The sequence below is a fragment of the Typopeltis vanoorti genome, chromosome 17 (assembly GCF_054136105.1).
Source record: "Typopeltis vanoorti isolate ZY-2024b chromosome 17, IOZ_Tvanoo_1.0, whole genome shotgun sequence".
NCBI classification, from domain to species: domain Eukaryota; kingdom Metazoa; phylum Arthropoda; class Arachnida; order Uropygi; family Thelyphonidae; genus Typopeltis; species Typopeltis vanoorti.
This window is the reverse complement of record NC_143565.1, coordinates 79189496-79202578: the sequence shown is the minus strand read 5'-3', so window position 1 is coordinate 79202578 and position 13083 is coordinate 79189496. Positions and strand designations below refer to the sequence as shown.

Below are 13083 nucleotides of genomic sequence, written 5' to 3'. Positions count from 1 at the left end.
ATTCAGTAATGTAAATGAGACACATTTATGCATAAATAAAAAAAAAAAAAAAAAAAAAAGAACTGCAGTATTATAAAAAGTAATTTGCCTGTTCATCCTTTTCATTACTTTTAATAAAATTTTATTTCAGAAATCACAGAGAATTTCCATAAAATTATAATGAAATATTTTTTGAAAATAGTTTACTGAATAGAAAATAAACATTATTTACCGGCAAATAAGTGCATCTCTTAAAGCTTTTCGTACACTGAGTCGTGCCACTTCGGGATTTGATTCATCCTTCTTTGAGGAAGCAACCAGATTTGCCTTTTTCACATGATCTTTATTCTCTATAAATAATAAAAAGAAAAGTGACATATAGGTAGAAAAACAAAATAGTGAAAAAACAATGTTAACAATTTTTGTATAAAATTATCAGAATGTTAAAATGTGTTTATCAAGTATATCCTGATAACACTGGCATACAATTTTCATCAATCCAGCATGAAACTGCCACCCTACTTATGGAAGGCCTGAAGTGGGCTAATAAAGTGCCATGTTTGTCTAGAACAGAGTTTCTATATTATCTAACCTTCAAGACAAGCAGTGGTACTAAATGAACAACATGTTTACAACCTTTCTTGAATGAGATTCAAATAATAACAACAACACAATAAAGCTTTTTTTTTTTTCTTTTTTTTTTTTTGATATGTTGACTTAACCAGCTTACATCAACAATTATGTATAATGTCTAATGCTGGGCAGCTTATTGTATTCACTATAATAAATAAAATTGCATCTTGATTCATGCGATAGTTTCTAATATTTTTTAAAAAAAAGGTATGTAGAAACTGAAATGTAAATAAATTATTTACTGATTTACAAGGAGACATTTAAACAGCTCAAACAGCATTTTTAGTGGCACTGTAATAATACATAGTTAGTGAAGAAATTAAGTGAAATGACCTTGAGAACAAGGACAATCATGTGCATAGAGAGTGAAAGCATGTGGTGCTATTCCACTCTTTGGTTGTCCATTCCAGATGTATTTTTCTGTTCTTTTTCCTGACCATGATAACCATCATGTCTGTCTATCTGAAACTATCTGTACCTTGGATGTAAGCTGAGAATATGGTGTACGAGAGTTGTATGAAAAGTTTGCTAAAAAAATAAGTTAAACACATTTTTTTGGAAAAAATCACCTTTATTTCTCAACATAGTCTCCATTGGGTCTACACATTTGGTCCAGCGAGTTTCCAATTTTTTCATCTTATCTAAAAAGTAGGATATGTCAAATTGTGCAAAATAGTCATTGACAGCCTTAATGACATCCTTGTTAGAAGAAAATCTTTTCCCACTGAGCCAAATTTTTAAGTTTGGGAACAAGAAGAAGTCACACAGGACCAAGTCTGGAAAATACGGTGGAATGTGGAAACAATTTGAACCTCAATTCATGCAATTTTGCCATTGTGATGGCGATGTGTGGGACAGTGCATTATCTTGATGAAAGAGCACTTTTTGTGTGCCAATCTGGGTTTTTTTCTTCAGTTCTTCTTTTAAATGGTCCAACAATGATGCATAATAGACTCCTGTTATTGTCTTATCCTTTTCCAAATAGTCTATCCTGAATATTGCTTGGGAATCCTGAAAAACAGTGGCCATCACCTTCCCAGCTGACAAAATGATTTTCGCTTTTTTCGCCGCTCTATCAGGCACTGGCCACTGTTTTGACTGCTGCTTGGACACAGATGTGTAGTGGCGGTGGATCCAAGTTTCATCTACAGTCACGTATTGACACAAAAAATCCTGCAAATTGCGATTAAACATTGCCAAACACTGCATTGAAATGTCTTTTTGTGTGTTTATTTGATCAACAGAAATCATGGCACCCATCGCGCACACAGCTTTTTCATGTGTGATTTTTCATGCAGGATATTATACACAGATTCAGCTGAGATGCCTACAATCTCAGCAATCTCATGCACTTTCACTCGGCAGTCTTCCATAACAATACCATGGATTTTGTCAATCATTTCCTTTGTAGTGACCTCAGTCTGGCATCTGGAGCACACTTCATCTTCGATGGACTTACAACCACGTTTAAACTCATTTATCCAAAAATAAATAGTCTTTAATGGTGGTGCAGAGTCCCCATGAACTGCATCTAATTCAGCTTTGATCTGTGCAGCTGTCCCCTTCTTCAAATAAAAGTGTTTTATCACTGCATGAAACTCGTTTTTCTCCAATTTTATGGAAAATATGAACACGGTCATTTTAAACATTGCCAAACAAGAACTACGCATCGCACGTGGCTAAAATTTTGTCATGGGTCATGAAAAAGATGATATGTACCAACTCTGGTATGAGTGAATGAACTGTGTCGCCATCTATTAGAAATTTACCAAACTTTTCAAACAACCCTCGTATATGTATAGTCTGATTGGGGGGGGGGGGGGGGGGGATCAAACCCAAGTCTTTCCGACTAAAGGGCTTCTTCTACATTGACTGAGCTAAGGAGGCTCTGTTGTATCCATTTGGTTGGAATGATGTAAATAGAACACCACCACCATTAATGACTTTAAATAAAATTTTATTTCAGAAATCAAAGAGAATTTACATAAAAATATAATGAAATATTTTTTGAAAATAGTTTGCTAAATAGAAAATAAACATATTATTTACTGGCAAATAAGGACATCTCTTAAATGCGAGCTGTTTATTGCAAGAAACGTCTTGCTTTCCCCCACCCCCAAAACACACACCCCTTGCCTTCAAATAATACTGAGATATCCAAACATTACCTGATTTCCCTTCTGGGATTGACCCACACCTCCGATCATTCCTAGCACAAACACATTTCCACTATAGCTTCTGCAACTGCCAAAAAACTTTGGTGTACTTGGTTCGCACAAGGCAATACCTCACAGCTGTTAACTCTATACAAATCCCAAATCTCCCGACCATAGAATATTGCTCTCACATTTGGGATGGTGCACCAAAATCCTCATTAGATTGTTCAATTCTATACAGAAGAGGTCAATTAGGCTTAACAATCAGATGTTCAGTTTCTGTCTTGTGCCTCTTCTACAGATACTTTCATGGACGTTCTGCTGAATTGGCCACTATTATTCCTCCAAAATCATTAGAACAAGAAACACTTCTAACCAACACCCTTTTACAGTCCATCTTGAAACGTGTCAAACCAATTTCACTGCCTCCTCTTTTATTCCATCCTTCTGTTCTTTGAAACAATCTCCCCCACTCTGCCTTCCCCAAAGAATACAACCTTCGGCTGTTCAAACAAAATGTGAAAAGATTCTTCCTTTCTTCTTTTCCTCTTGCCCACACATGACATCAATGAGCTATAAGTCTCGTGGCCTTTCGTGTATGTATCATATATTAAAAAAAAATAATAATAAAAATAAAATAAAATAAATAAAATGGGTAGCAGATGAATGTCATAGGTTGGTGTAAGCCTGGCACTCTGCTTACTTGAGACCAAAAATACCTTGAGAAAAGTTTCGTGTTTGGTCTCTAGAGGCCAAGATTTTGAAATTATCTAATCTTATTATTTAAACCTAAAGTATCAGCTCATCCACTGTACTAAAACTATTGATTCATAACCTTTTGTAGATGGGATTTACAGATAGACACACACAAATCAAAAATTAATGCAGTATACATAGATCAAATTTTTCATCTCACATTACACATTTGCTTCAGGATTCATCATATTAATAAAAATGGAACAGTCCTAATAAAAATATTCTTTTAACCTTCTAATACATACTGTTTGAAGCAGACTGATCTTTTTGATTTTCATTTGATACAGTTGATACAGAAGGTTGAATTATTTCATATGAAGGATGCTGCTTGAGCCATGAAAGTAAAATGTCTTGGGTAGGAGCATATGAAACTGCCAACAACTTTTTTGTGGTACGATCCAACACTGTTACTTTTTTACAGGCACTGGGATTTGCATCTTCCGATGCCTAGAAATATAATGGAAAGCATGTAAAATTTCACTGACAATAAAAAAATTATTTTCTATAAATTACAGAAAAATATATAATGAGAAAAATATATTTCAGCTGTTCAAAATAAGTTCCCTACACACCTCCAAGGTTATATCATAGTTGTATGAAAATTAGCAATAAACAGGACTGTGAAAATGGACATAACTGCAATAAGGAAGTCATAACAGTATAAAGCAATTCAATTTATTAGTTCAGCTAAGTTGGATTTTTAAACCACACAGTTTAAAAATCTGACACAAAATTCACATAATAATACTAAACAGAATTAGAAACACAACATAACAGTAACAGCTGTCTGCCATATTCTTGTCACCATCTTGTCTAAAATGCATTGAAATAAGTGAGCTTAACTACAAAAGAAAGGTGGTAACCAAGTGAATACCAATTTCCAAAAGTTAGGGTTAAAAGAGTCTACTTCTTGTAAGAAAACACAGATAGAGATAAAGAAGGATAAATTTTAATGAAGAAGAGATATATGAAACAGGTAAATTCATAGGTATATTAGAAAGGCGAATTGGATAAAGAACCAATGGAAGGAGGGCAGAAATTGACAGTGTATTTTTCCCATATTGCTGTTTTTCATCTTCCAATATTGACAAGTTTTAAGAACATCACACTGCTGGGAAGGGTGGTGATGCAAAAAGTAGTTATAAGGGTTTTGAAGGCTTTCTATGGTAAACAGACTATTTTCTTGGGGTTTAGTTATTTAATAAATAATTTCTAAGTAACAAGTTATTTACTGAATAACTTATTTCTTCAATTTGAAAGCTGATTCTTAAAAATGCAATAAAAACATATGATTGAGCTAAAAATCAAGAGTCAGAAGTGGCTGAGTCAAAAAAATCTAAGTTAGGGGGGAAAAAAAAATTGTAGTTGGTCCATGGACGAAATTCATAATCATCTACATAATTGACCAGGTAAAGCACTAAATTCATCACTTTAGAAAAGTGGAATTCTTCATAAAATTCTTCTTCCTAAGAATTCCCCATTAAAAAAACCCAAAAAAGATGACAAAAGTAGTAAGGAACTACAGCAATGACTTAAATTTGTTTGTCAAGCTTTTGTGCAGAAAACTAATAAATTCCTGTTATATAAGCTCAAAAGGCATACACAGGATACTATAACAATACCAAATAACTAAGTTTACATTTTTATTAGTTTTCTATCAATAATTTTCTTCCAAATTATTCCATTATTTGACATGTCCACAATACTGTAATATCTTACATTTTGGTCTATTAACTACTCTCTGTTTTCATAATGGTACATCTCCTGATCTAATTAACCACACCACCTTACGAGTAGCTCTGCTCATAAACTCTTCAATGTAATTAATGGTGTCAAATTCCTTTCCAAGAATTTCATTTTTAATATGAAAATACAACTCTGATGATGTCATTTCACTATCATAATTTTTCTCAGAACTCTCATAGCTATCATCTCTCTCAAGTGTTTCATCAACTGTTTTATTTCTAACCCAAGTTTCAGATCCATAAATTGTATATTGCATACTGTTTATAGTTTAGTGTTTTGCTAATTTATCTTATTTCATATAAATTTATTCAACTTGCTACCAAACATACCAGATCTTCTTATCATAATATCTATTTCAATATTCAGTTTCCATCTTCACTAAAAATTGACCACAAAAATAGCTAAAATGTTTACTATTTTTGTGGTTTAATTGCTTTTTTCATACTGAGAAAGCAATTAAAGGTCACCTTCCACTCCCATGTTAATGCCTATTTTCATGTTTTTTTTTTTTTCCTTACCTCTTCATTACTTATTTTCATATTATATTTGTTACAGCGGTTATTCAATTCAGTTAAAAAATCTGAAAGTATTGGAGTCAGTGAGGAGTATAGTATCATCTGTATGAACTACAGAGCTGATTTTAACATGTTCGCTGCCAACTACGAGTATACTCGTAGTTGGTAGCGAACTTGTATGGCAGGTAAACCAGCCACACAAGCCAGCTACGAGTATACTCGTATGACGCTCACTGCCGGCAATGAGATTACTGTACTAACCTTGAAGAAGTGAAAATGCTTGGCTTGTGGAGCTAGCGTCAAAACTGTGTATTCTCATAGATGGTATATGCTCTGCACAAGCCAACTACGAGTATACTCGCATGACGCTCACCGCCGGCAACGAGATTACTGTACTAACCTTGAAGAAGTGAAAATGCTTGGCTTGTGGAGCTAGCATCAAAACTGTGTATTCTCATAGATGGTATATGCTCTGCACAAGCCAACTACGAGTATACTCGCATGACGCTCACCGCCGGCAACGAGATTACCGTACTGACCTTGAAGAAGTGAAATTGCTCGGCGTACAGGAACAGACAATGCCGAAGTAGCATGGCAGTGAACGTGTTAATATATCTCTGATTCTCTGGTCTGATTCAACATCACTTTCTTTTACAACATGGTCAACACAGATTGAAGAGAGGAGACAACAAGCACTCTTATCATACATTAATGTCTTCCTGTCCCTCACTAAATTTTAACTACTGACTTGCAACTTAAATAGCAGTTTAAGCAGGAATCTGGTGATCAGCAATTCCAAATATGTTAACTTCATGAAATAGAATTCTTCTAAATAAATGAAGATTTGAAAAACATTCATCTACATCAATGGCTATAAAAGAGAGCAGTTTTGTAGCACAATTTCATGCTGATAAAACATTCTGACTGGAAAGACCTAGATTCTTTAAGAAATGAACTTTAAGTTCATTTCTTAAAGAATCTGATATCAATAGAATCAACTATCTTATTAGGACATTAGCTGGGTTTAAATGAAACCAAGATACTTAGCCTTATTACAGGCCAATTAGCCTAATATGTTAAAGTAAAAAAAACAATGTTACTTTTGTACCTACAAATGTAATGTCATGTTATAATGACTATAGTGAAATGTAGGTCACATACCACACCAACATCATTTCCTAATATGTATCCTTAAGGAGTGTTCAAAATATTATATTAATACAACACAGTTACATTCATTATTATTATTAGCTTCTTATCAAAAACTTTTTTCCATGTTAATTAATCATTTAATTGTCGAGTCACCAATATTGTCAAATCAAATTAATTGCATCAATCCATCTAGACTTTGGTCTTCCTACAGGTCTTCTTCACCACCATAGCATCAAACACCTGCATCCAAGACTGACAAAGTCATCATATCACATCAGATTAACTCTGCTAACAGTCTTGGATGCTGAAAATGTCAAGTTTCTTTCTAACATTTTAATTTTTATTTTTGTCATTAATAGCATGTGTCTGTTTACTCTTCTAATTTTCCTCAGAACTCTCATATCTGTGATCCCTGATCTTCTATTAATAGTTTCATTTCTAACCAACTTTCAGATCATAAGTTAAAATCAGTTTAAACACTGACTTATATATAGCCAGTTTAATATTTGGCTAATTTCTCTGCAATTCCATATACAGAGTGGCAATAATTAAACCTCCCCTATTCAGTCTTATGTCGCTTGATCTAACAACCATAATGTCACCAAATTTGGTAGGGAGACTAATCAAGATTTGGGAAGGATTCTGGGAAAAAAAAAGAAAGAAAAAAAAAAGGCAACTTATATACTACTATTGGAAACTTATATAATATATATATAAAGCATTATAATGGGCAGACAAATGAATAACAAAGATGAATGAAAAGACTGAAATGAAAGATTATCTCTATGTGTTGTACTTATAATAACACAGCAATAAAACATTTAATATCAGTTTAATTTAGTACAGTAATTACAGTATTACAGTTATAATTAGAAGAAACACACGTATAAACCACAGTGAAAATTATTTAATTGTAAATATTTCATCCTAAGTATCTTAGGACATCAGTACAGTATTTAAACAAAAATTAGGAATAACATACAGTTAGGGCGCATGATTACAATAGAATCTCATGAAAACGTGCATAACGTGCTAAAGTAGTACAAAAAAAAAATAAATAAATAAAAAAAACGTTAATTATTTAACACAGTTTTGTATGATAATTTCCCATACTTTAGGAATAGTAAGAACGTCGTTGCGGTTTAGGTTTGGTCTGTGTAGTAAGGCTTCAGAACTGAAGCCCTGCTACACAGACCAAACCTAAACCGCAACGACGTTCTTACTATTCCTAAAGTATGGGAAATTATCATACAAAACTGTGTTAAATAATTAACTTTTTTTTTTTGTACTACTTTAGCACGTTATGCACGTTTTCATGAGATTCTATTGTAATCATGCGCCCTAACTGTATGTTATTCCTAATTTTTGTTTAAATACTGTACTGATGATGTCCTAAGATACTTAGGATGAAATATTTACAATTAAATAATTTTCACTGCGGTTTATACGTGTGTTTCTTCTAATTATGAACGCACCACATGTTTCGTTATTTAAAAAAGTATTGTTGCACAACTCAAGCACATCAAGTTCACCTGTGTGAAAGAGGATGTGGCTGCCATTCTCATGGACCAGAAATTGCAACCCGTACACAGCAATCACAACAGTAGAATGTAACATGTCTGAAGATGTTGCTGCTAATACTAACAACATTTTCACTGAGTTCTGTCATCAATTGATGTTGCACTGGTTTCTGTCCTCTGCCAAGCTGAATGTCCAAAGATTCTGTTTCTTCAAACTTCTGAATCATCAATCTAACTGCATTAGCTAAAAAGGACCTTTATGCAAGTTCTGGTGGGTTCTAAACTCATGAAGGTTAACTGATGCATTGCACTCGTTAAATTAAATAACTTGACAAGTAACAGACAATAAGGTAAAGTGAGCAGCATGTTGAACACGACTATCAATAGGAATGTGTTTGTGAAGTTTTCCCTTTACTTTATAGTTCTTATGATGGCAGTAAAATAGGTTCAACTTCGTTTTATGCACATTTTTTGCTTCCTGGGCTACAAAGAGCACAACATTCGCCTTATCAGTGACTTTTTGAACTAGATTTTTTTTCCTTTTTATGGGATCCTTCTTCTCATGTCTCGATTAGTCTCTCTATCATATGTAGTAACATTCCAGTTGTTAGAACAATATACATCAGACTCTCTGAATAGGGTAAGTTTAATTATGGCCACCCTGTAGATTTATTTCAATGGACTCCACCAACATATAAAAGATCTCCTTATTCCATTTTCATATTTAAATTGACGTCTTTGTTAAAAATTGTGCTTCAATAAACGTTTTACCTGTTCTCTAGGTACTTCACATATTAAAAATAAGTTCCTGACTCCATGGAGGTCTCCGGTAAGAATAATAATGATAATAGAAAATATGAAAATTAATGACAGTGATTCGTGCCTTGCATCCACGCCGCAGTAATGTGGATCAGTTAGGCATAGTCAGCACAAGGGGAGAATGTGATCTTTTGCAAGTGAAGCAAAATGCAGAAGAAATGCAAGCATTGAATGGTTACATCAAGGAAAGCAGAGAAAATATGTTAATTGAAGGTTAGAAAGTAGTGAATGTAGTAGATTCATAAAAGCAGAAGGAAAAAGAAATGGTAAAAAGATCAGAAGGTTGGGAAAATAAAACACTCCATTGTCAATATCTGAAAGATACTGAAGCGAAAGTTGCTTATCTTGGCAATAGCTTCAGCAGGGCAGCATCAAGAAAGAGAGAGAAGATCTGATACTTGCTGTTCAAGAACATCATCATCCAATTTCTACCATGTACCCTCAAGGGGTGTACAGGATATGATAGTACTACACGAAAAATTTACATCATTACTAACTTCCTATCTACAATTTTCCTCCAAATCAGTCTGTTACTTGTCAAGACTCCAACATTACCAAATCTTATATTTCTATCATCTAAGGCACTTTGTACCGTATCAATCCACCTATATCTTGGTCTTCCTCTGGGTCGTTTTCCTGCAAACTTGGTAGAGAACACTTGTTTTGCTAATCTTTCCTCTCCCATTCTCTTTAAGTCACCATACCCCCTGAGATTAGCTCTGCTAACACATTCCTGGATGTTGACAAGGTCAAGTTCTTTCCTAATATTCTCGTTTTTAATATGATATTGCCATTGATGCCATCTGTTCATGCCTCTAATCTTTCTCAGGACTCTCATATTTGCGGCCTCTAGTATTTGGTGAAGTGTTTTACTTTTGACACAGCTCTCAGATCCATAAGTTAAAACTGGTTTGAACACTTTCTTGTATACAGCTAATTTAGTGTTCTGACTAATTTCTCTCTTATTCCATATGAATTTATTCAATTGACTACCTACCATACCAGCTTTGTTGATTCTGTTGTCTATTCCCATATTTAATTTACCATCTTCACTAAAAATCGTGCCTAAGTAGCTGAAATGTTTTACTTGTTCCACAGGTTCTCCATTCATAACACAGTTGACATTTTCAATGATTCTACCTATTTTCATTGTCTTTGTCTTTTTATTGCTGACCATCATACCATATCTATTACAAGAGTTAATCAATTTAGTCAGAGAATCTTGCAGACTTGTAGTGGATTTATTTAGAAGTATAACATCATCTGCATAAAGCAAAGAGCTGACATTAACATCTCCAATTTTGATATCATGTTTAATACCACTTTCCTTCATAATGTGATCCATATAGATAATGAATAACAGTGGGGATAATGTACATCCTTGTCTCACACCAGATTTAACATTAAACCATCTTCCTGTACTTCTTTCAATTCTAACTGCTGACTTACTACTCAAATAAAGACTAAGTATTGCTTGATATAATGCCCCATTGACACCATATAAGTGTAGCGTATTGAATAGCTTCTCTCTTGGCACCTGGTCATATGCCTTTTCCAAATCGACAAAACTTAAATACAGATCTTTGTTATATTCCCATGCTTTCTCTACTATTTTCTCTATGTAAAGTGAAGATCTGATCCTGACAGCCTCTATTTGACCTGAATCCAGCTTGTTCTTCACCAAGCTTTTCTTCCACAATTCTTCTCAACCGTTTCTCAAGTATACTTGCATATATCTTACCAGGAACACTCAGTAGGGAAATACCTCTGTAATTCTCACATGCAGTTTTATTTCTCTTTTTATATATGGGTACTATCAGAGCTCTACCCCAATCATCGGGAATTCGTCCCTCTGTCCAGACTTTCTGAACTATGCAGTGCAGCCACTGTAAGACTCTTATACCACCATACTTCAGCATTTCTGGTCGAATATCATCTACTCCTGCTGCCTTTCCACATTTCAAGCCTTTGATGGCTTTTTCTACTTCAAGTATGGATATGTATTCCTGACTGCATGCCTAGTCAGTGTTTTTTACCACTATGCTGTCATCACTGCTTGTTTCATTTAGCAGTTTTTCAAAGTAATTACTCCATATTTCAAGGATATCTCTTTCTCCTGTTTTCATGCAACCTTTATCATCTCTAACTCCTTTTACAGCACTCTTTCCTCCATTCCTAAGCTTCCTCAACAACCTCCAGAATATTTTGCGACCTTCTTGATATTTATTTTCTATGTTCTTGCCAAAGTCTTCCCATGACATTTGTTTAGCTAGTTTTACACAATGTTTAGCTTTCTTACATTTGTCTCTCTCTCTCTGTATTCTCTAAGAGCACAAGCTGACTTATTTGCCAGAAACTTTTGATATGCTTTCTTCTTTTCCTTCACTACCTCTTTAACTTCCTGTGTCCACCATGAAGTTCTAATTTTTCTATCCGTGCAGACAACTTCACCACATTCCTCTCTAGCTGAATCAATAAGGGCTTTCTTCAAGGCTTGCCACTGAATCTCCAAGGTTTGGTTCCTGTTCTCAAACTCTTTCATTTTGACTTCAATAATTTTTGTGTATTTTAGTCTACAGTTTACATCTGAGAGCTGCTCAACTTTTATTCGCTTTAAAACTTTCTTACATGTCATTCTTTTTAATATGAAATTCAATTTTATCCTGCTCAAGGCTAAATAGTGATCGCTTCCAATTTCAAATCCTCTGTACACTCTGGTGTCCTGCACCAGGGAGAAAACATCACTATCAACAATAACATAGTCAATGAGACTTTTTTTATTCCTTGCCTCTTCTCTCCATGTGAATTTGTGCACATTTTTATGTTGGAACATGGTGTTAGTAATAACCAGTCCATGTCCTATGCAGAAATCCAACAGGTATTTGCCATTATTATTAGCTTTGCTCTTTTCTCCAAATTTTCCCAAAACATTTTTGTATGTCTGACAATCACTTCCTACTCTGCTATTTAGATCCCCAACAAGGACCAACTTTTCCTTTTTCATTGTGTCAGTAGCTTTCTATAGAGCCTCAAAAAATTCCTCCACTTCTACCTTAATAAAACCTTCTGTGGGACCATAGGCAAAAATAAGTCCCATTGTCCAATTCCCCATTCTGATATTTGCCCAAATCACTCTACTTGATACTGCCTGCCATTCAAGAAGATGAGCCTCGCATTTTGTGTTCAATACTATGGCTACTCCTTCTTTCCCTTGATTGTCATTGCCTGAATATAACATTTTGTATTTATTGCTCAGAAAGATCTCACCAGTTTTTGTCTTTTTTGTTTCATTCACCCGTATTATGTCGATCTGGTATTTATCTAATTTCTCAGCTAGCTCCATTTCTTTGCCATTTAGGCTTCTTATGTTGATAGTACCGATCTTTAACTCTGCTGATATTGAGTTGGGGTGTGTTTTCAGATTTGTTCTAGTAGCTGACTTTTCGCTGTTCGCCCTGGTTCTCTGGCGAAAACAACAGGGGCCTTGTTTAACCGGGCGACGCCCAGTCACATGAAATTTTGTCATGTTGATACCATCATTTTGTATTTTGGTTTAACCAATAGGAATACAATTTGGTCGGCTAAATCCCAAATTGCCAGCCATTTCTCGTTCATTCAGTATCCAGGTAGATACCCAACAGTGTGCACCACGAGAAGGTGAGGATTGGACATTAGGTCAGAAGCCCTGGTGGGTTCTCCGCATTTCTTTAAAGGCTATGTGAAGGTCTCCTCTCAGTTATACAGCTTTGACCCTTAAGCACAATAAAGGCAAAGTTTTAAAAGATCTGTAATGATAGCAAATGTCCA

The 13083-nt window shown here is 34.6% G+C and overlaps 1 protein-coding gene across 8 annotated transcripts in view; it reads right to left on the bottom strand.

Annotated features, from left to right (window-relative positions):
- The window catches only part of pps (protein partner of snf), a 553267-nt gene that overhangs the window by 240277 nt on the left and 299907 nt on the right, over positions 1-13083 (bottom strand). For all 8 annotated transcript variants that reach the window (XM_090406767.1, XM_090406772.1, XM_090406773.1 and 5 more), the window contains 2 exons: positions 3770-3971; positions 212-329 (listed from right to left, as the gene is read on the bottom strand). In XM_090406767.1, the coding sequence (XP_090262893.1) occupies positions 212-329; positions 3770-3971 (320 nt within the window). The remainder of the gene's footprint in view (positions 1-211; positions 330-3769; positions 3972-13083) is intronic.